Genomic DNA, 21,370 nt, shown 5'->3' with positions numbered 1-21,370 from the left:
TAATACTCGTCAATTAAATCATCCTTGTTTATAGTTCAATAAGTTCATCAAAAGGATGTTGTATGTGTGTTGATTTCTGAGCATTAAGTTTCAGGGCATTGTCAGTATATTGACAATGCTCCTGTATTTGTTTGGATCTTAGTTCAATGTTGAAATTCAGTTTAAATTGTTATGCTGAATTCAGTGTAATATTATTGTGATATTGGGTTTGAATTCAAGTTTACAAGGGTTGGTTAGATACAACTGTGTTAGGAGGTTGATAGGATTGGTTATAGCTGTTTAATTCAGAAAGATAATCGAGTTGGAACAGATTTTAAAATCTGTTTTGTATCATATTCTGATTTCTTTGAGGGCAGTAATAACAGTAGGTTTTCAGGGGTACTATTGGGAATGAAACAGTGAGGGTAGTAGTGTGCTGATAGTGGAGTGTTAATGGCTCTTATTTAATGTAATAATGGGAAACAAAGGGTAATGGGAGTGCTGAAAATCAGGAAAAAGGATTTGTAATGGGATTTAAAGTAGTTAAAAGCAGGTTTTGAATGGGATGTTCTATTTTTTTAAAAGAGAAGGGGTCCAGGCAGCACTGAAAGGAAAGGGGCAGACCTGTATAAATACAGGGACACACACTAAGGAAAGAGGGGAGATAGAAATAAATGAACACACAGAAGCAGAAAAAGAAATCTGATTCAAGAAAAAGAAAGAAAACAGAAATAAAGAGAGAAAAATCAGAAGTAGGAAAAACAGATTTCTACAATAGAAGCTAGTGTTAAGGTTGAATTTCTGAGATTGAAATTTTCAGTTTGCCTTCTCCTAAGTCTTGAAAAATCAGAAATACTATGTTTTTATCTGTCTGGATTTGTTCAAATCCCATTGTTGAGTTTAAAATCTGAAATTTCTTAAAGAGTCATTCTACGTTGCGTCTGGGTTCTCGGGTTCTGTATTGTTGTTCAAATCTGTTGAAACATTGGGGTTTTCTACTGGTTTTTGTTGCTGCTATTACTGCTGAAATTCACTTCTCCTTCCCTCATTTCCAGGTATATACTTTAAAACTCATGTTATGGAAAGCTTCAACCTTGCCAAATAAACGAAGTTTGGGATTATAATTATGTCATCTACTCTGTTAAGTCTATTAGCTTAAATTCCAGTTTGTTTTCAGTTGGCCAACATAGTAGTATGCTTGACATAAAGAATACTAGTTAACCATTTCCTTTTGAAGTTCGTACGGGAGTTGTAATAATGTTACCTATTTCGGAATTTCATTAAAAGTATAGTTATGATTGGATTGCCAAGATAGGAAAATATGGCATAAAGATTGGCCATTAACTAAGCTTTGTGGCATTGTTAGTTGAATAAAGAATAGTATAAAAATATCAAAAACCATATTACTAGCTTATTCTAATATCTGGTTTAGTTGTGGATTGAATGATGTTAGTTGCAATTTATTCATATATGGCGTAATAATGTTTATGTTTATAATCAATAGTTGAAAGATGCATTAGTACAATCCGTTATGTTCACAATGTTGAAATATGGCGAATAATGTTGTATGCAATTTCCTCTTATTAAGTCAACAGGTAGATTAGTTCTCTTTCTTAATAACAAATGGCCTAGGAATTTATACAATGCGTAAAGTTAGTAGTAATAGTTCGCATAGATTGAGAATAAAAATCGGTTTGATTATGTATATCCCAAACTCAATCATAAGCAGAATTAATCAAAAATAATTAGGCCTATCAGATTAGGAACAAGCAATGTAGAAGGAGATTGGATTTATAATGTGTAACAATTTTAAGAATGTAAAATAACATTCGTTACAAATAGAGTAATGAAAATTCTTCGAAAATATCACTTCCTTTCATGAATCGATTTTTTTTAGTTTCATACGCCATTCACATTTTGAGTATACATATGCGAGAAAAATGGTAGTATTAATCACACTCTGTTTATTTTACTCTTTAAGTTTAAATGGCTTGGAGGAATATAATTTATACGCGAAAAAATATAATTTGTGGTCAACACTTAATAATTTGTGAATTCTTTTCGAGTAATTTAGAGGCGTCTCAAATAGTGATTTACCATGACTTTCACATAAAAATATATGGATGTAATAAACAATTTGTGAAAAAATTTATACTACCATCAAGAATATTTTTGTGATTAGGGATACGTTCGCGTGACCTGATTATATTTCTAAAAGCAATTCGGATTATGCGTTCGCGCAACTTCGAGTGAACATTTAATAAAAAGGGATTTTCGGAGAATATCAAATTAATTTCATAAAAACTCGAGGTGTGCGGTTCACTATTTAATCAATACAAGAGCGACAAATGTTCTTAATTTTATTCTAAGCACGATTTCAAACATATGATTTTTATAATAAAAATAAAAAATATATATATATTGCCAACCCTATTGTGTACCCGTATGCGTGGCACGATACTCTACATTTATAAAAGGTATATAATACGAATATACGTACGCGTGATTTGTTTATATAATTGTAAACAATCTAAACAAAAGGCGGTAATAAAATCAAGCAACAAGAAAAAGGTATTTAGTAAATCAAGATAATTAGGCCAAATATAAAAATGGTTAAGCGACCGTGCTAGAACCACGGAATTCGGGAATGCCTAACACCTTCTCCCGAATTAATAGAATTCCTTACTCAGGATTTCTGGTTCGCAAAATAACAAACAGAGTCATATTCTCCTCGATTCAGGGATTAAAACCGGTGACTTGGGACTCCTTAAAATTCCCAGGTGGCGACTCTAAAACAAACAAGTAAATCCCGTCTCGACTGTCCTTCAACTGGAGAAAACTCCCCCACGCGCCCCCGCGGGCGCGGTAAAAAGGAGGTGCGACACTTACTTAAATCTAGGTGTAGTGTTTTAGGATAGTAATAATTCTGTTTCAAACTAGTTCAGGCAGTAATAGGACTCCCGTAAAGGTAAAGTGTGTAGTTGAAAATTTGGCTATAGTGCAGGGGATATTTATGCCTTTTCCAAGTTTATTTAGTATAAAATCAAACACATATTTTATATTATACCTCATATATTCCATATTTAACCTAATGACTCAAATATTAGAAAACAAAAGAATATCCACTAAAAATCTCATGATCGAGATATTCCCAATTTTGCCCAAAAAATATAAATTGATTTATAAAACATTTGGAGCATCAAAGTGAAATTGGATCCACTTCTTAGGAAATATTTATGATTAACTTGGTTGGAATTAAAAAAACTCACATTTATGAGCTTAATCAACTTGTTCCCAAACCATACCATAAGGGTGGCAAGTGGGCGATCCGGGACCGGGACCGAGATCGGCCAGGGACCGCAGGCCAAACGAGCCAGGATAGGTGGGACCGGTATTCGTGGGCCTGGTCTGGTCTTCTGGGCCAATTCACCAGGTAAGGACCGCTAGGACCGGGACCGGACCGCTCCTTGGCGGGCCAAACGGTCCCAACGGTAAAGAATTTGAAAAAAAAAATCTGTCCATTGGAAAAAGTTTAAAAATAGTCGTTGGGCTGTCAAAAATAGCCATTTAACCCCTCCCCCTCCCCCCAAACATTGTTTACTCAAAACTTTTTATAATTACAACTTTTCCCTATTTTCAACTATAAATACTCCGTCATTTTTTCATTTTTCTTACAAAATTATCAATCTATCACAATCTCTCTCTAATTTTCTTCTATAATTGCTACTATTGCTTATTTTATTGTTACAATTTGTGAAAGAAATTGTGAAATTGATGAATTGAAGTCTTCAACAATAATCAATTTTCAATAAGTTGTTCGTCAATTCGGTAAACTCGTTCCAACTCTTAAGTTTTAATATTATAGTTTTGTTTGTTTTATTTATTTTCTATTACTTGATTAATTAAGATGGCTTCCTTAAAAATATTTTTTGGTAAAAATAAGGGAAAATCCAAGAGTGGCGAATCTAGTGGTCATGTTGTTCCTCATCCACTGCCCTAGACTCCCTGAACTAAACCTCATATCCGTCCTACACCTGTTATTCTTGATATCGATAATAGTTTATTACAATTTACTGAGAGTCAATTTTGCCATGATATTGCAGTTGGTGAACAATTAGACCATGAATTAATAAATGTTCTTTATTCTAATCCAACTATTGATGAAAATGATGATGAGGAAATTAATTTTGATGAAACTCAACCGGATGATGATACACCCACTAGTCCTGATCCTGATGTTAATCCAACTAGTGATAACCTTGCTAATCCAAATGATGCCTCATCTGATACTCCTGTTATTGCCCCTACTTTTTCTAGACAACCTACCAAACGGACGAAAACATCTCATGTTTGGCCATTTTATACTCAATTAATTCCAGAAAATAAGGCTAAGTGTAAAACTTGTGGAACGGAGTTAGCTTTTAAATATTTTGGATCGCGGGGAAGACGGGAACTTTGGTTAGACACATAAAAAACACCCTCAAGATAGAGACAGATATCTTCGTCTGAAAGCTAATGCACATGTAAGTGATGATTATGAGCACCTTACGAACACGGATTGGGCTAATGTTTAAATGCTTGTTGTTTTATTAGAAAATTTTCATATTGCTACAAATGAATTTTCTAGACAATATTATCCTACTATTTCTAACTGTTTAGTTTATATTGCAGAACCTGCTAATATGTTTGCTCATTTTTTAAAGGGCGGGGAAATTTATAAACTTGCTATTGATTCTATGAGAAAAAAATTTACAAAATATTTTCCCTATTCCCCCTATTTAAGGTGTTGCTGCTTTGTTAAATCCTTGTATGAAATTAGGAGGTCCTCAATTTTGGTATGAAACTGTTTATAATGGTTTAACACTTGAAGGTGGTGAGTTGTCTCAACTTCCGGAAGCAATAGCCTCAATTAGAATAAATCCTCAAACTATTTATAATGTTTATCAAGTTGCATTAAATCAAGCTAGACCAAATGTTCCAACTCCTTCTTTCTCAATCATCTAAGAGAACTGCGAGACTAAGAGCACTTAGTGCTTGTGTGGAGTTTAGGGGTTCTCAAGGCTCTAGTAGTAATAATTTTTTACAACTAAATGAGTTTGAAGTTTATTTAGCCTGGGACCATGAGTTCGTGGGCCCGATCTTAGCCTGTTGCTGCAAAAAGACCGATTAGCCCGGGACCGGGACAATTTGGACCGGCCTACTTGGCCCGTTTAGGGACCGGACCGGCCCACTTGTCACCATTAGCATTTTTCTTTTTCAGTTTTAGGTAAAATATTTATTTATTTTTTTAAGAAAGGCTAAAGGGGCAATTTTGTAATATTGGGGGGAAGAATCCCACAAAAGTTCTTGCTTCATCTTCGTTTGCAAAGATAGATATTCCTCGCAGGCTGCCTCACAACTTGCAAAACCCTTCGAAACGATCAAATTCTTAAGGTAAATTTCTCAGTGCTCAAAATCTCAAGCACAGATTTTAACTCATAGTACTACTTTTCAGGATCTCATCTGATTTCTTTAGAATCTTTTATTCTTCCATTGATTGAATAATAAGTCTATCACAGTAGAAAATCCCTCATGCTTAATATTGTGCCCTCTAAGTTTTAAATTGCTTTTTTTATGATTCAGTATTTGAATTTCTATATGGGTATGCTTTTATTTGTGTCAATCCTGCCTAAATGGTGGTGATTTTCTCGTTAGTTGGTCCTTCAATTTTTTTTTTTGTTAATTTTCTCAACAAAAAAAATAGTTTTTTTTTTGGCTTTCACTTGATGGGAGCAGCACCCTTTGTACTCTACGGAGAGATGATGGATTTAGCCTATTTCGTTATATTGACTTGGTTATGTACAAAATACTAACTTGGGATTGGGAATAGTTGTTATTGTTGTCATACTTACATTAAGTTTTTTGTTTTAAAGGACTGTTTACTTTAGTTAGAGACCTTCGTCTATTGTAATATTCGAAAATGTTGAGTTTGGACAATCCTCCACTTATCAGCTACCTTTGGCATTGAGGTAGGTCCAAGGTTCATTTCTTATCATGTTACCAAAGCTAGGCCCACGCCCATCCGAAATCTTGGTTTACACTTTACCCGATGTTGGGTCCCCATATTTTTATTATTCACGCTCCAGTTGGTTGGCCTGGGCGTGCGGGTGTTGAGTTTGTCCCACATCAGTTGCGAGATGGGAATTTGATCTCTTTATATGGTCTAGAGCGGATTGGATACAAAAGATTCATATAGTGACCAAACTAATTCAGAATTAAGTGACCGAATTTGAGGCATAGTTGATTGATTGATATTATACTATAGGCCTTCCATATGTCTACTTTCATTTCTCTGTTTTTTGTTGGCGTTCAAAAGATAATCCTCCACTAGTACCGGGGCAGTGGGGGAAATGATGTATGGCCGTGGTATCCCGATACATAGGAGTAACACAAGTTGATAACTTCAAATTACTGACTATCAGGTAAGCTAACTTGGATTAGCTTATGAAAATATAGGTTATGGTAACATTAGAAGAAGCATCTCATCTTGTTACATGTCTTTCTTCGTTTATGATCATAGGAGGGCGCTGAATCGCTTTTATTTAATGATTTAGGTATATCAACTACACCATGAGCTCATGGTTTCAATACCTGCTGTAGCATAAAGTATCCAAGGAAGCAGATTTATATGCTAGGCAAAACAAAGAAAAAAGCAGCAGAGGTACTCCAAATGCTCTATACAGTATACACTAACTTGCACCATTTATTTACCCGATCAGTAATACAATCATCAAACATTTAAGTTCTGCAAGATAACACCATGATATCATCCGACGCTTGGGAACTTAGTGTGCTAGTCAGAAGTCAAAATAAGGGAATTAAAATATAAAAGAGTTGGAAATCACCAACCCTTTTTTTTTATATGTAGTTGGAAACCACCAACTTAGTGTGCTAATCAAAAGTCAAAATGGGGAAATTAAAAGAGTTGGAAGACAACAACTTAGTGTGCTTGAAAATGCAGGAGTAAGAAGAGTTGGAAGCCGACAGTCATATTGTTTCTTTGGGGCTGGTAGAAAACCTTCTAATGTGAGTTAACTTGACCAAAGCTAATACTGTTGCTCATTCCCTCGTGGTTAGTAAATCAAACATAGTTGAGCTGAGCTTGTGTCACTCAGATGCAGTGCAGCTCTTCCGTACCATGGAAGATCATATACACACTGTCATGACGTCCTGATATCAATGATCTTTTTGTCTGCTCCGTTGACCACTTCTGTCATTTTATCTTCCCGTTTTCTTGATATGCAGTCAAGACATTCTTCTCCTATTTCATGTACATCCATCACACTACTGCTCTTACTCAAACTAATTGGTCTTCCTTAATTGAGCATGCATTCAAGTGCAAAATCTGAGTTGTATCCTGTGATTGAGATATCATTCATCGTTACTTTGTTTTGAAACTTTAGCAGTTATGGGAAAGGACTCCAAGGCTAAGGATTCTGGGGCCAAGGGAAAGGGTAAACAGGCTGCTGGTGGAAGTGAGGATGGTGCTTCAAAGGGAAAAGGAAAAGGGGGCAAAGGAGATGGCCTTGGAACCTGCACATATGTTAAAGGTATCTTCTTATATTTTAAGAAGGCCAATGGTTATCTTCTTGTGTTTTAGGTGTTATTATTCCATAAATTTTTGGCTTTGACCTTTCAGCAAGGCATATCTTATGTGAGAAGCAATCGAAAATTAATGAAGCTTACAAGAAACTACAGGAAGGCTGGTTGGACAGTGGAGATAAAGTTCCACCAGCTGAGTTTGCCAAGGTAGATTCAACAATCTCAGCGTATGTATCTATGTCTCTTATTCACCGCGCTTATTCTGAAAGTGAAAATATACAAGGATGTTGAAGAAGGTTGTAGAGTCAGTATTTTGTCTAGGCTTAACAGTCTAAATACAATTAATATATTGCCAAAAGAAGCAGTGAGCTCCTTTCCTTCTGATCCCATAAAAAAGTAGAACATTATTTCAAAAGATTCTGTAGGCAAGAGTCAACACCCAGTGATCCTTCTAAAGTTATTTTTCCTTTTTCTGTTATCTAGCTTGAGACTAAAGTGTAAGCGTCCCTGGTTGATTGATTGAATATAGGTAGCTGCAGCTTACTCAGAATGCCCCTCAGGAAAGAAAGGTGGGGATCTAGGATGGTTTCCACGTGGCAAGATGGCAGGCCCATTTCAGGAAGTTGCCTTCAACACCCCTGTTGGAGTTACCAGTGCACCTTTTAAGTCAACGTGAGACTCCAGCTTTGTTTGTTTCTTTCTTTGTTAGGCAGATTGATTGTTCAATGTCTTGATGCTCAAACCAGCTGACTGTTTTTTATTGACTCCTTTCTTTCTTAAACTGCAGACATGGATACCATATCATTTTAAGTGAAGGGAGGAAAAATTGAGATGTCTGTGCATTCATGTACACGCAGATGGCAGAGAATCTCTTTTATTTGGTCATCTGATGCTGCAGTGACTAAGTACTGGTTAAGATAATAAGACCCTACTGGTGTGGTTTGCAAGTGTAATGCTAAACAAGTAGACATACCAAAATGAATGGATTAAAATTTCTTCCCGGCTCATGTGTATGTCAATATGGTTATTTTGAAGTCTATGATCTCATCTACATTGAACTAACACATTCTGGGGAAAAAGTGTTTGTAGCACTTGATATTAATCGCCTTACCTGAGTAACTAGGTTTTATCACCGGGATTTTACTCCGTGAAAATTGAATGTAAATGGTCGAAGATTAATGATTATGCTTGAATAAGTTGCTACAGTCTAGGTACATCTTTCGTCTAATTAACTGGAATTATTCACGTATTTTTAATTGTTGAGTTGGGTAAATATATAAAATGTCCAAAATATTCATTCAATGGGTAAAGTTCTTAAGAAACCAACAACCAAAACAGAAATAAGATTTTGCATCTCGTATTTGGCACGAAAGTTTGTAAAACTCCACCGATGCCGGTTTACTCGAGGGAAGTGTGCGTAGCCACTTTGTGAACTCCTTTTTGGACCCCTATTTAAGGCATAACTGAAGTTAGTAGATCTTTGTAATATTTTAGCTGCTTAAAAATTAATTTCAGGCTCGATTTTTGTATGAAGTTTCACTTTTCGCCTGAAGTTTTTGTCTGAAGTTTCACCCAAATATCTGAAGTTTCCAGTGATCTAATTCTAGAATATTTGCGTTGGTTTGTGAAATCAGTTCGGCTCTTGAAGTTACAAAATCACACCTGCGCTTCTAGGATTCTTTTTGGAAAAGAGTTGGTATCCTAGCTGCTCAGAAGTGTTTTTCAAATAAAGTAGCCAAACGCAAATTGCTCTCACCAAAAGTACTTTTGAAAAAAACACTATTGAAAGAAACACTATTGAAAAAAGTACTTTTGAGAAAAAACATTTCTCAAAATAAGCTGAGTTTTGGAGTTTGGCCAAACATGTTATATATAGTTTGGTTAACTTTCATCTATTGTCAGATTTGATATAAATGATCAATATGCCAATATTTCTTGGAGCATTATACGATTTTTATCATCACTGCTATGTAAATCACTGAGAGGCTTAAGTTATATGATTTGTTGCAGCTGCAATTTTGACCTCTCATTCTGACAGTTTTCAGGTGGAATTTGTAGTGCATGAGAATGAAAGAATCTGTAAGGCACCATTGCCTGTCCTGAAAGGTTAAAATGAATACAGGGAAAAAACTGAAATGAAGAATACAGAATCAAGATGCGGCGGTTTGATGGATATATGACCCAGACATGTCCAATAGAATTTCCTGCCAAGGTGAAAAAGTGCCTCTTGCGTTCAAAACTGAAGCTGAAAACATGCATCTCCCAAGACAAGTAAAATGCTCATGTACTACTAGGGGTGGCAAACGGGTGGATCGGGTCGAATATGGATAAATTATTTGATCCGACCCATATTTGAGACGGATAAAAAACGGGTTATCCGACGGATAACATGGATATCCATATTATCCATCACTTGAAAGAGAATTTCTAGTCTCCCAAAGTTGAAGAACCCCAATTTGAGGCTTTACAAATATAAAAATTAGACACATTAGTTATCCATTTGGTTAATCATTTTAAGAGGATAATATAGTTCTTATCCATATTCGACCTGTTTTTAAAAAGTTCATTATCCAACCCATTTTTTAATGGATAATATGGACGGATAAATGTTTTCTTTTAACCATTTTGCACCTCTATGTACTACTAAGGTACTAGGCAATTAGGCATGAAACGCTATACCCAAAGGAATAAGGATTATTCTAACTTAACCAAGTAGCGACTCTTCAAACAGAGAGAAATTATACTAAGGTTGGACAAACTAAAACCAACAGCATACAGCCAGCGTGATCAGTTGCCTATAAGAACTCAGATGATGCTATCAAGCAATTTATAACCTTTTCAAGTAGCAAAATATCATTCTGCGCACTCTTTGGATCAGCTAACAAGGTTTCGGCTTCTCAGTGCAGAGTGAAAAAAAATAAAAATAAAAAAATTGCAAACCTGAAGACCAAGATTTGATCAACTCGTAACCAGCTTCAGAGAGAAAAATGCAACTTGAAAGAAAAAAACCTTTCTGACTCAACTTTACAGAAGTGAATACAGCTAACAGCCTACATGGTTATAATTCACCATTATGGCCAAATAGCTTTAAACCCCAGCTCACATCCTCGCAGTGCCTCACATGAGGAACAATTTTACTTGTATCTGTTCCAGTTTTCTTTTTGCAATCATAGTAAGGTGGGGCGTGGAAACACGGCTCCAATGATGCAGCTCGAACACAAGGCGGATTATGGGCTGTCTTGTTCTCAGGCTTGTATAGGATCCAAGGCTTCAAACCTCCAAGACCATGAGCCACATATCCGAAAGTCGACCATGCACTTGTAACCAATTTGTCAGTTAAACTCAGTAGATACATTTCTGCCAACGCCTTTCTATCATGCATAAGCTTCTCAGTTTGTTGATGTTTCTCCTGACTCGGCTGGTAAACGCCAACGATCTCTCCTGTCACAGTGGGATGCTCCCAGTACATGTTTCGGAACTCTTCAAAATATCCAGGGCTTAGAGAAGTTATCAGGACGGCTATTGTCTTCTGCTTCCCGGATGGATTGATTATAGGCTCCCCCCGGTTAATTCGTGGCAGCAGATTCTCCTTCATTGTACAAGTGAAGATCTGATCCAGAAAATACTTAAAAGGACCAACACCTGTATCAAAAACTCTAATTTGAATTCCTAGTTTTTCATCTGCTTGGGCTAAATAAGCTTGATAATACCTCATAACAAGCCCCCATACAGAATTTGTGGGATGGAAAAGGTATCTACTCAGAAAGTGGAATATGGTTTCTTTTTCCGGGAAAAGATTATTCAACTCTTGCTCAAATGATGGGATCAAGAAAAGAAAAGGCACAAAATAATTATCGGTCCTCATGACTAGCCAAGGAATTTTCTGGAGAAAACTTTGATCCTCGTCACAGAAAAATAATTTATCTTGATCATCATAATCATGAGCTAAATGAAGGTAGATGAAGGGAGGTACTATTGAGCCAGATGAATTTCCAACGATATCATTCTTCACCATATAACCATAGCAATGAGGAGATTTCTGATCAAAGGTACTGAACTTACTGAATATAGGGAAATCTGGAGGAAGTAACCAAGAAACGTCCGGAAATGGTTCACAGAAGAGATCAGGCATATTAACTCCAGGATCAACAAGTAGGACTCGATTTGTAAGCAGAGCATATAGGAAAGCAGAAGCTAAGGTTAGTATCCTATTTCCTAAACCACTATAGGATATCCAAACTAAGTAATTACAATCTGCAGAACCTCTGTATTGACCAGATTTGAAAAGCTCGACACTTCTGTTGTATAATTCTGTATGAGGTCCACATCGCTTATGGAGAGCCTCATAGTTCCGTAACCTTGAGATGAGGTAAGAAGAAGGCTTCTGGCGCAGTTCTTTATGATATAAGACTGACTCATGTCTACTCAGACAAGATCTTTCATCAAATCCAGAAGGAAGAAGACCACCGAGCAGTTTATCTTTCTGCAACATGACTGGCCGATGACTACCATCTTCTGAAACTCTGGCTGAAAAAATCAAAAAAGAAATTAAACAAGAAAAGAAACTTATTACATAGTTTAAGGAAGCCACACTCCAAAAGGCACAAAACATCTATCATCTTATCAGTAACACAGTCACGATGACAACCATTTTCTAGCTATTATATCCACAATCAAACTATAAGAGCAAGCATGCAAGCAAAACATTATATAAACAAAGCAGAGAGAGAGAGAGAGAGAGAGAGAGAGAGAGAGAGAGAGAGTATATCTGCCTACCATACTATGCAAGAATGCAACAAATGACTGGTCAATTTTTAAGTAGAATGATGGGATAATGCCCCATACAAGCAAAATTTAAATGACTGAAACTGATTATTTTGCCGCCAACCTTGGTTCTCAGCTTTAGCTTTATTCTACCGATTAAATCTTCAAAAGCATTGGGGCCTTTTAACTTTCCTCACACTAATAAGAGTGTGTACATCTGAAGCCAGATATGCTAGGCTAATCCAAACTAACACACGAGAATAAATAAGCACAAAATCAAATCTAGGATCCTGGGCTCACCTAATTGCTGTATTTTGTTTCAATCTACAGAAGGCACTCAAGCCATTACGTTGTCTTCAAACAAATATCCATTTACACCCCCAACCTAACATCATAGCGGGAAAAGAGAATGTATTCGGACTTTCTCTTGTTATAGAAACTGGATTCACTGGTGGAACAGCAAACGAATCAGCTCTGAGCCAAACAACAATAGTGCAATTTGCAATTATACTTATACTAAGATGCAACTGCAGCACAGAAGGTTATAAAAATCAAAAGCACATATAGAGGCTGCAAATCATTGTACTACTAATACCAATCCTATAAAGGTGCAGCTCTGTTGATAATCTGCGTCATGGACTTATGTGAATTTCTTTCTTAATTGCCTTCACGCTTTTCAGACCAACAAATTATTAGTGCTAACGAATTTCGACTTTAGTTATTTAGGGTGCAAAGCGCTTTTTACAGTAATATGTGGTTCTCAAACAAAAATCTTTTACTCTATTACTGCCAGTAGTAAACCTAAACAACACTTCACCGGAGTACATCGTTAAGTGCATGCTAGTGCAATCCAGGATTTTAAATCAGTGGTGTAGTCAGTGGCGGACAGACATTGATTCAAATAGTGTCATGTGACACTGCAACACCAAGACATTTTATTACTGTATATGTCATATTTTACACAATATTCTAAAAATTATATACTTACACACCACATTAATGCAGAGTAAACATCAGGTAAAGCCTAACTGAAACCCCACGACCTCAAACTCAAACCCATGTACTAGCTCTATGGTGACGTAGGCCGATACTGCTGGGGTAAAAATCTGCATACGCCACTCGGTGTAGTACTATACTCCCTAGTAATTTATGGCCGTGGGTTTAATATAATTTCTTTAAAATGATCCAGTATATAAATATTTCAAACACTGCAGCGGGCCAAAATCGCTGCTCACATACTACATCCATCCATGTGCATGCGTGTTGTATGTATCTATTCTACTTATGCCAAACTTGATTCACTAAAAAAGTCGTATAATCAACCGTAAAAAAAGCTAAAGAATGGGGAAATGGAAGTACCATTTGGGGGTATAACATCAAAGAGTCTAGCTTCAGCCAAAATCCGGAGTCGGCTATCAAAAGGCAAGTCTCTGAGTATAACAGAGGCCGAGAATACAACCGTCAAAACCATCAAACAAACAAAGACAAATCCCATAAATCTCATGGGATTCAAACCCCATCTCGCCTCTGAAACCATATTAGAAACAGGGTTATTCTCCCGATCTAATGACACTGACTCATGTGGCTGATCATTGAAGCTTCTATTCAACCTCTTCATTTATTAATCACAGATGGTGAAGCGGTTATCATAAAAAAAAAAAAAAAATAACAGTGGATAATTATGAATTTAGAATGAAATTTGGAAAATAAAAAAGGGTGAAGTAATTAAGGAAACTGGGAATTGTGAACACTGGGACTTGGATGTAACCAAAAATCCACCACTTTAATTTCGGTTTATATGCACATGCAAAAAAAAAAAAATGATAGAGAGTGGTTGTGTGTGTTTGTGTATTAACTTTAATTGAATTGAATGAGCTTAAATCATGGGAATTCGCAATTAGAGAGTGAAACCGAACGTAAGTGGAGAGTGAAGAAACGGTTGGAAACTCGGAAGAGTGCGTATGGGAGTTTGTTGCCGCGCCTGCGCAATTGTGGGACCTTGTTTTCTTTTGACTCGTTGCTTCATTCAATATAGAGTTTTTACACTACTAATGAATAGTACTCCTCCGTTTCAATTTATTTGAATCCATTTGACTGGGCATCATGATCCGGATTTTTCACCCTCGAGAGTTATGATGACGCCTACTAATATAAGCTAGGCAAGCCGATTGTTCGAACAAATTTCCTTTTTACCAATTTATATTCCTTAACAATTATAAAGCAATAACGTGTAAATAGCGAAAATTACAATAAGCGGAAGAAAGAAATAAATTATTTGAATATGTATCTAATACAACTGTTTGAGCATCAACTACCCAGAACTGGTGTCACAGTTTCACAGACGATCTAAGAATACTACGTACAAATTCTGAAAGATAAAAGATACACTGTTTTTGAACTAAAGAAATGAAACATGAGTAAAGGGATAGAGGGAGACGTCAGGGCCTGCGGACGCCTGCAGGACTACCTTGGATCTCCGCGTGGACTGAAAGCAGCCACCCAATCTACGGTCCAAAAGCTGCTGCTCCGGGATCTGCACACAGTGCAGAGTGTAGTATCAGCACAACCGACCACATGTGCTGGTAAGTGCCTAGCCTAACCTCGGCAAAATAATGATGAGGCTAGGACAAGACTACCAAATAAACCTGTGCAATTTAACTATATACAGCGGAAAAGAAGAACAGAAATATACAGTCAAGTATGGGATGGGTAGCATGCTGCGGGGGAACAATCAATTTAGAATAGAAAGACAACAGGTAATTGAAAGAAACAACATATCTCACATATCATCAAAGAATCAGAAATCAATAAGTGCACTGTTACGACCCTAACCCGGACCCGATCGTGATGGAGCCTCTCGTGAAGACAAGGCCAGCCAACTACTCCCAGTTCAATCTTTAAGCAGTTAAACATTAAGAAACAGTAATAAGCATAATCAATTAAACCAAGGTTTAAGCAGTTAAAAATATAATTTGCGGAAAATAATCCCAATACAGCCTGAAATCGGGGTGTCACTAGTCATGAGCATCTATAAATCCGATAAGTCTATAACTATTATAAATGTCTGAAAAGAGATAGAAATAACAAAGAGGGAGAAACACGGGACTGCGGACGCCAAGCAGCTACCTTGTGAACTCCGAATGTCCGCCGGGAGCCCTCAACTCACACTGGCCGGATCAGCAACGCCTGAATCAGCACGCGGTGTGCAGAGAGTAAAGTAAGTACTCCAACTCAGCGAGTAATAAATGTAAATAAAGACTGAAAGCAGGAAATCACGTAAGGCACAAAAGCATGCTATAATGAAGCAGTTAAACCATTAAAACAGTATATCAGTGAAAGATAGGTAAAATCCTTTAACTCATAATTTATTTCATGAAAAGCCTTTTTCAACAATTAAGCAGGTAATTGACAGTCAATTATGAAAAGTAAACACATAAAGGTTCGCCCCTCGGGCACAGTATCAATAAATCCGCCCCTCAGGCAACATCCTAGAACAATACCAGCCCGTCGAGCAATCACATAGAACAATACCAGCCTCTCGGCTCAATCTCACATGACAATGGGTACCCGCGCTCACTGAGGGTGTACAGACTCCTAGAGGGGCCCCTTACGGCTTAAGTGTAATATCAAGCCACCTCGTGGCATCATCACTAGGCTCTCGGCCTCATATCAATCAAGACACCTCGTGGCGTACATATCTCAGGCTCTCGGCCTCATAATCAATATCAAATGTTTCCTCACAACATAGGCCCTCGTCCTTACTCAGTCAAAATCCTCACAAGCCACTAGGGCAATAGTAAAACATGATTCTCAGCCCAAAAATATCATTTAAAATATCATGTAAGTGTTAAAACAGAGTAAACATGGCTGAGTACGAAAACGGTGAAATATAACATGACTGAGTTCAAGTATAAAGTCAAAACAGTGAGGAAATACCAGTAAAAATCCCCGAAGGGTTCAAATAGTTAGCACAAGGCCCAAATATGGCATTCAACCCAAATCAGGATGATAGCAAATAGATTTTGGTCAAATACGTGGTAAAACAGTCATTTGGGATGGACTAAGTAGCAATCCCTAATAGTGCACAACCCCACGCCCGTCATCAAGCATGTGCGTCACCTCAATATAGCACTATGATGTGCAATCCGGGGTTTCGAACCCTCAGAACATCATTTACAATCATTACTCATCTCGAACCGGTCAAATCTCTAGCTTGCGATGCCTTTGCCCCTCGAATCGGCCTCCACTCACGTCGAATCTATCCAAAATCAGAACGAGGACATCAAATATGCTATGGGAACGAAGCCCAAGCAAAAATAATCAAAATACGACACAAATCCCGAAATTACCAAAACCCGACCCCCGGGCCCACATCTCGGAATTCGATAATTTTTACATCAATAGATTCCTTATCTCCCCACGAGTTCATACATATCAAAAGTTCTAAAATTCGACCTCAAATGGTCCTTCAAATTCTCAAGCAAAGGTCTAAGTTTCCAAGCCCTAGTTTCCCCAATTTTCACCCTTATTTTCCATAATTTCTTACTCTAATCCGTGAAATAATAGCATAGGAACGAGTTTTAGGTCCAAATTCCTTACCTCAATGAATTTCCCTTGAAATACCTCTTTCAAATCGTCCAAAAAGCTCCAGCACCAAGATAAAAATGGTCAAAATAGCTAAAATTCATGAAGGGCACAATTTATACTTTCTGCCCAGTGATTTTTGCATTTGCGTCCCTTTAACTGCTTCTGCGGTACCGTATTTGCGATTATTCCTCCTTTTCTGCGAAAATCACTTAACGCCACATTACCGCACCTGCGATCCCATACCCGCATCTACGACTTCGCAGATGCGGGCCTCTTAGTTGCACCTGCGGTTCTTGCTCCTCAAGCCCTTTTTCGCTTCTGCAGCCGATCTCCCACACGTACGGTGTCGCACCTGCGGTCCCCAATCCGCAGGTGCGGAAATACCAGAAGCAGCAAGGTTCAGCAGCTGCAACAAGTCTCAAACCTTTCCGTCAACCATCCGAAATTACCCCGATGCCCCCGGGACCTCAACCAAAAGCACAAACATATCCTAATACCTTATTCAAACTTGTACCAATCTTCAAAACACCTCAAACAACATCAAATCAACCAAAACACGTCGGATTCAAGCCAAACTTTCAAAAATCTTCCGAATTCCGCCTTTGATAAAAAACCCAACCAAACCACGTCCGAATGACCTGAAATTTTGCACGCACATCCCAAATGACACAACGGAACTACGACAACTCTCGGAATTGCATTTCGACCCCTATATCAAAATCTCGCCTACCGACCGGAAATCGCCAAAATATCAACTTCGCTAATTCAAGCCTAAATCTACTACGAACCTCCAAAACTCTTTCCGATCACGCTCCTAAGTAATAAATCACCTTCTGAAGCTAACTGAACCATCGGAACTCACATCCGAGCCCTCTAACAGATAAGTCAACATTCGGTTGACTTTTCTAACTTAAGATTCCTTAAAAGAGACTAAGTGTCTTAAACCTTACCAAAATCATTTCGGATTCGATCCGACCAACCCGATACCACGTAACACGGATAAACAAAGCATAAAGAATCAGAAATAGGGAAAACGGAGCAGTAAATCATGAGATGACTGGTCGGGTTGTCACATCCTCCCCAACTTAAACAAACATTCGTCCTCGAACGAGTTAAGAAACATACCTGAAGCCTCAAACAGGTGAGGATATATGCTCCGCATCTCCCGCTCGGTCTCCCAGGTAGCCTCCTCCATGGGCCGACCTCTCCACTGCACTTTCACTGAAGCTATATCCTTTGACCGCACCTTTCGAACCTGACAACCCAAAATAGCTACTAGCTCCACATCATAAGTCAAATCATCATCCAACTGAACCGTGCTGAAATCCAAAACATGAGACGGATCCCCAATATACTTCCGGAGCATAGAAATATGAAATACCGGATGCACACTCGATAAGTTGGGTGGAAAAGCAAGCTCATAAGCCACATCCCCAATCCTCCGAAGCACCTCAAAAGGCCCAATGAACCGTGGACTCAATTTCCATTTCTTCCCAAATCTCATAACACCATTCATGGGTGAAACCTTTAACAGAACTTTCTCGCCAACCATGTAGGACACATCCCGAACCTTCCTATCAGCATAGCTCTTTTGCCTCAACTGCACTGTATGAAGCCTCTCCTGAATCACCTTCACCTTTTCTAAGGCATCCTCCACCAAGTCTGTCCCCAATAGCCTAGCCTCACCGGGCTCGAACTAACTAACCAGAGATCTACACCGTCTCCCATATAAAGCCTCGTATGGATCCATCCGAATACTCGACTGGTAGTTGTTGTTATAAACAAACTCTGCAAGCGGTAGAAACTGATCTCATAACCCTCCAAAATCAATGACACAAGCATGCAACATGTCCTCCAATATCTGAATAGTGCTCTCAGACTGTCCGTCCGTGTGAGGGTGAAAAGTTATGCTCAACTCAACTTGAGTACCCAACTCTCGCTGCACAGACCTCCAAAACTGTGATGTAAACTGAGTGCCCCTATCTGAAATGATGGAAATTGGGACACCATGCAAACGAACAATCTCCCGGATATAGATCTCTGCTAACCATTCTAAAGAATAGGTAGTACACACAGGAATGAAGTGCGCGGACTTGATCAGTCGATCCACAATCACCCAAATAGCATCGAACTTCCTCAAAGTCCGTGGAAGTCTAACTACAAAGTCCATAGTGATCCTCTCCCACTTCCACTCTGGAATATCTATCCGCTGAAGTAAGCCACCTGGTCTCTGATGCTCATATTTCACCTGCTGACAGTTGAGACACCGAGCTACAAATCCCACAATGTCTTTCTTCATTCTTCTCCACCAATAATGCTGCCTCAAATCCTGATACATCTTCGCGGCACCCGGATGAATGGAATACCGCGAATTATGGGCCTCCTCCAGAATCAACTCCCGAAGCCCATCTACATTGGGCATACAAATCCGGCCCTGCATCCTCAACACCCCATCATTACCTATAGTCACATCTCTGGCATCATCGTACTGAACTCTGTCCTTAAGGACAAGCAAATGCGGATCATCATACTGGTGCCCTCTGATGCGATCATATAAGGAAGACCGAGAAACCACACAAGCCAATACCCGACTGGGCTCCAAAATATCTAACCTCACGAACCGAGTGGCCAAGGCCTGAACATCAACTACAAGAGGTCTCTCCCCAACTGGAATATATGCCAAACTTCCAATACTCACTACCTTTCGGCTCAAAGCATCGGCCAGCACATTGGCCTTTCTAGGATGGTACAGTATAGTGATATCATAATCCCTAAGCAACTCCAACCACCTTCGCTGCCTCAAATTGAGATCTTTCTGTTTGAACAAGTGCTGGAGGCTACGATGATCAGTAAACACCTCACAAGACACACCATACAAGTAATAACTCCAAATCTTCAATGCGTGAACTATGGCAGCCAACTCTAAATCATGAACGGGGTAGTTCTTCTCATGGGGCTTCAACTGACGAGAAGCATAAGCAATAACTCTATCCTCCTACATCAATACACAACCAATACCAACTCTCGAAGCATCACAATATACGGTATATGAACCTAAAGCTGATGGTAAAACTAACACTAGAGTTGTGGTCAAAGCTGTCTTGAGCTTCTGAAAGCTCTCTTCACACTCATCCAACCATACAAATGAAGCACCCTTCTGAGTCAACTTGGTCAAGGGCAATGCGATAGATGAGAATCGCTGAACAAAACGGCGATAATAACCACTAAACCAAGAAAACTGCGAATCTCTGTGGCTGAGGATGGTCTGGGCCAACTCTGAACCGCCTCTATCTTCTTCGGATCAACCTGAATACCCTCGCTGGGCACCACGTGCCCCAAGAAATCCACTAAACTGAGCCAAAACTCACACTTAGAGAATTTTTCATAAATTTTCTCCTCCCTCAATCTCTGCAACATAACTCTCAAATGCTCTGCATGCTCCTCCTAACTACGCGAATATACCAGAATATCATCAATGAAGACTATGACAAACGAGTTAAGATAAGACTGGAACATATTGTTCATCAAATGCATGAACGTTGTTGGGGCATTGGTCAGCCCAAAAGACATCACCAAGAACTCATAATGACCATATCGGGTCCTGAAAGCTGTCTTAAGAATATTTGAGTCCCTGATCTTCAACTGGTGATAACCTGAACGGAGATCAATCTTGGAGAACACTCTCTCTCCCTGAGGCTGGTCGAATAAATCATCAATGTGAGGCAAAAGATACTTGTTCTTAATCGTTACCTTGTTCAACTGCCTATAATCAATGCACATCCTCATAGTGCCATCATTCTTCTTCACAAATAGAACTGGCACACCCTAAGGTGACACACTAGGCCGAATGAACCTTTTATCAAGGAGTTCCTAAAGTTGCTCCTTTAATTCCTTTAACTCCGTCGGTGCCATACGATACGGTGGAATAGAAATGGTCTGAGTGCCCAGCACCAGGTCAATACCAAAATTAATATCCTCGTCCAGTGGCATGCTCGACAGGTCTACAGGAAACATATCGGAAAACTCCCTCACAACTGGAACAGAATCAATACTAGGAGTCTCAGCACCGACATCCCTCACAAAGGCTAGATACTAAAGACAACCCTTCCCAACCATACGTTGGGCTTTCAAGAATGAGATCACTCTACTGGAAACATAATCAGTCACACCTCGCCACTCGATCTGTGGCACGTCCGGTATATCCAATATGACTGTCTTAGCATGACAGTCCAGAATAGCACGACACGGAGATAGCCAATCCATGCCCAAAATGACATCAAAATCCACCATACATAATAATAAAAGATCTACATGGGTCTCCAGACCCTCAATAATCACCACACATGACCGGTACACATGGTCTACAATAACAGTATCACCCACCGGGGTAGATACATGAACAGGTAAAGCAAGAAACTCATAGGGTGTACCCAAATAACGAGCAAAGTATGATGACGCA

The 21,370-nt window shown here is 38.6% G+C and overlaps 2 protein-coding genes across 5 annotated transcripts; one reads left to right on the top strand and one right to left on the bottom strand.

The window, feature by feature from the left end:
* The first annotated feature begins 5,295 nt into the window (after nucleotides 1–5,295).
* On the top strand, nucleotides 5,296–8,565 carry LOC104233202 (uncharacterized). Of its 4 annotated transcripts, none has more exons than XM_009786557.2 (6): nucleotides 5,308–5,412; nucleotides 6,573–6,679; nucleotides 7,425–7,568; nucleotides 7,658–7,767; nucleotides 8,090–8,232; nucleotides 8,348–8,565. In XM_009786557.2, exons 3-6 carry the CDS (start codon nucleotides 7,427–7,429, stop codon nucleotides 8,388–8,390), a joined length of 438 nt encoding a protein of 145 aa, XP_009784859.1. In that variant the 5' UTR covers nucleotides 5,308–5,412; nucleotides 6,573–6,679; nucleotides 7,425–7,426; the 3' UTR covers nucleotides 8,391–8,565. The 4 variants fall into 4 exon arrangements, with proteins under 4 accessions (XP_009784858.1, XP_009784859.1, XP_070016099.1 ...); XM_070159997.1 differs by having other exon boundaries at nucleotides 5,325–5,412; nucleotides 7,422–7,568; XM_009786556.2 differs by lacking the exon at nucleotides 6,573–6,679 and having other exon boundaries at nucleotides 5,296–5,412.
* Nucleotides 8,566–10,502: 1,937 nt separating this feature from the next.
* On the bottom strand, nucleotides 10,503–14,097 carry LOC104233203 (galactoside 2-alpha-L-fucosyltransferase-like). The gene is made up of 2 exons (XM_009786559.2): nucleotides 13,684–14,097; nucleotides 10,503–12,087 (listed from the first exon to the last, which is right to left on the bottom strand). Exons 1-2 carry the CDS (start codon nucleotides 13,940–13,942, stop codon nucleotides 10,619–10,621), a joined length of 1,728 nt encoding a protein of 575 aa, XP_009784861.1. The 5' UTR covers nucleotides 13,943–14,097; the 3' UTR covers nucleotides 10,503–10,618.
* Nucleotides 14,098–21,370: the final 7,273 nt, after the last annotated feature.

This window comes from Nicotiana sylvestris, chromosome 10 (assembly GCF_000393655.2).
Source record: "Nicotiana sylvestris chromosome 10, ASM39365v2, whole genome shotgun sequence".
Lineage (NCBI taxonomy): Eukaryota > Viridiplantae > Streptophyta > Magnoliopsida > Solanales > Solanaceae > Nicotiana > Nicotiana sylvestris.
This window is presented reverse-complemented; position numbering and strand designations above follow the sequence as displayed.

Excerpts from the sequence above, each read along its gene's own strand:
- LOC104233202 (XM_009786556.2), top strand. The coding sequence starts at position 7,427 with ATGGGAAAGGACTCCAAGGCTAAGGATTCTGGGGCCAAGGGAAAGGGT. Across the intron at positions 7,569-7,657 it reads AACCTGCACATATGTTAAAG|CAAGGCATATCTTATGTGAG; the intron begins GTATCTTCTTAT and ends TTGACCTTTCAG. Across the intron at positions 8,233-8,347 it reads AGTGCACCTTTTAAGTCAAC|ACATGGATACCATATCATTT; the intron begins GTGAGACTCCAG and ends CTTAAACTGCAG.
- LOC104233203 (XM_009786559.2), bottom strand. The coding sequence starts at position 13,942 with ATGAAGAGGTTGAATAGAAGCTTCAATGATCAGCCACATGAGTCAGTG. Across the intron at positions 12,088-13,683 it reads TGATGTTATACCCCCAAATG|CCAGAGTTTCAGAAGATGGT; the intron begins GTACTTCCATTT and ends TGATTTTTTCAG.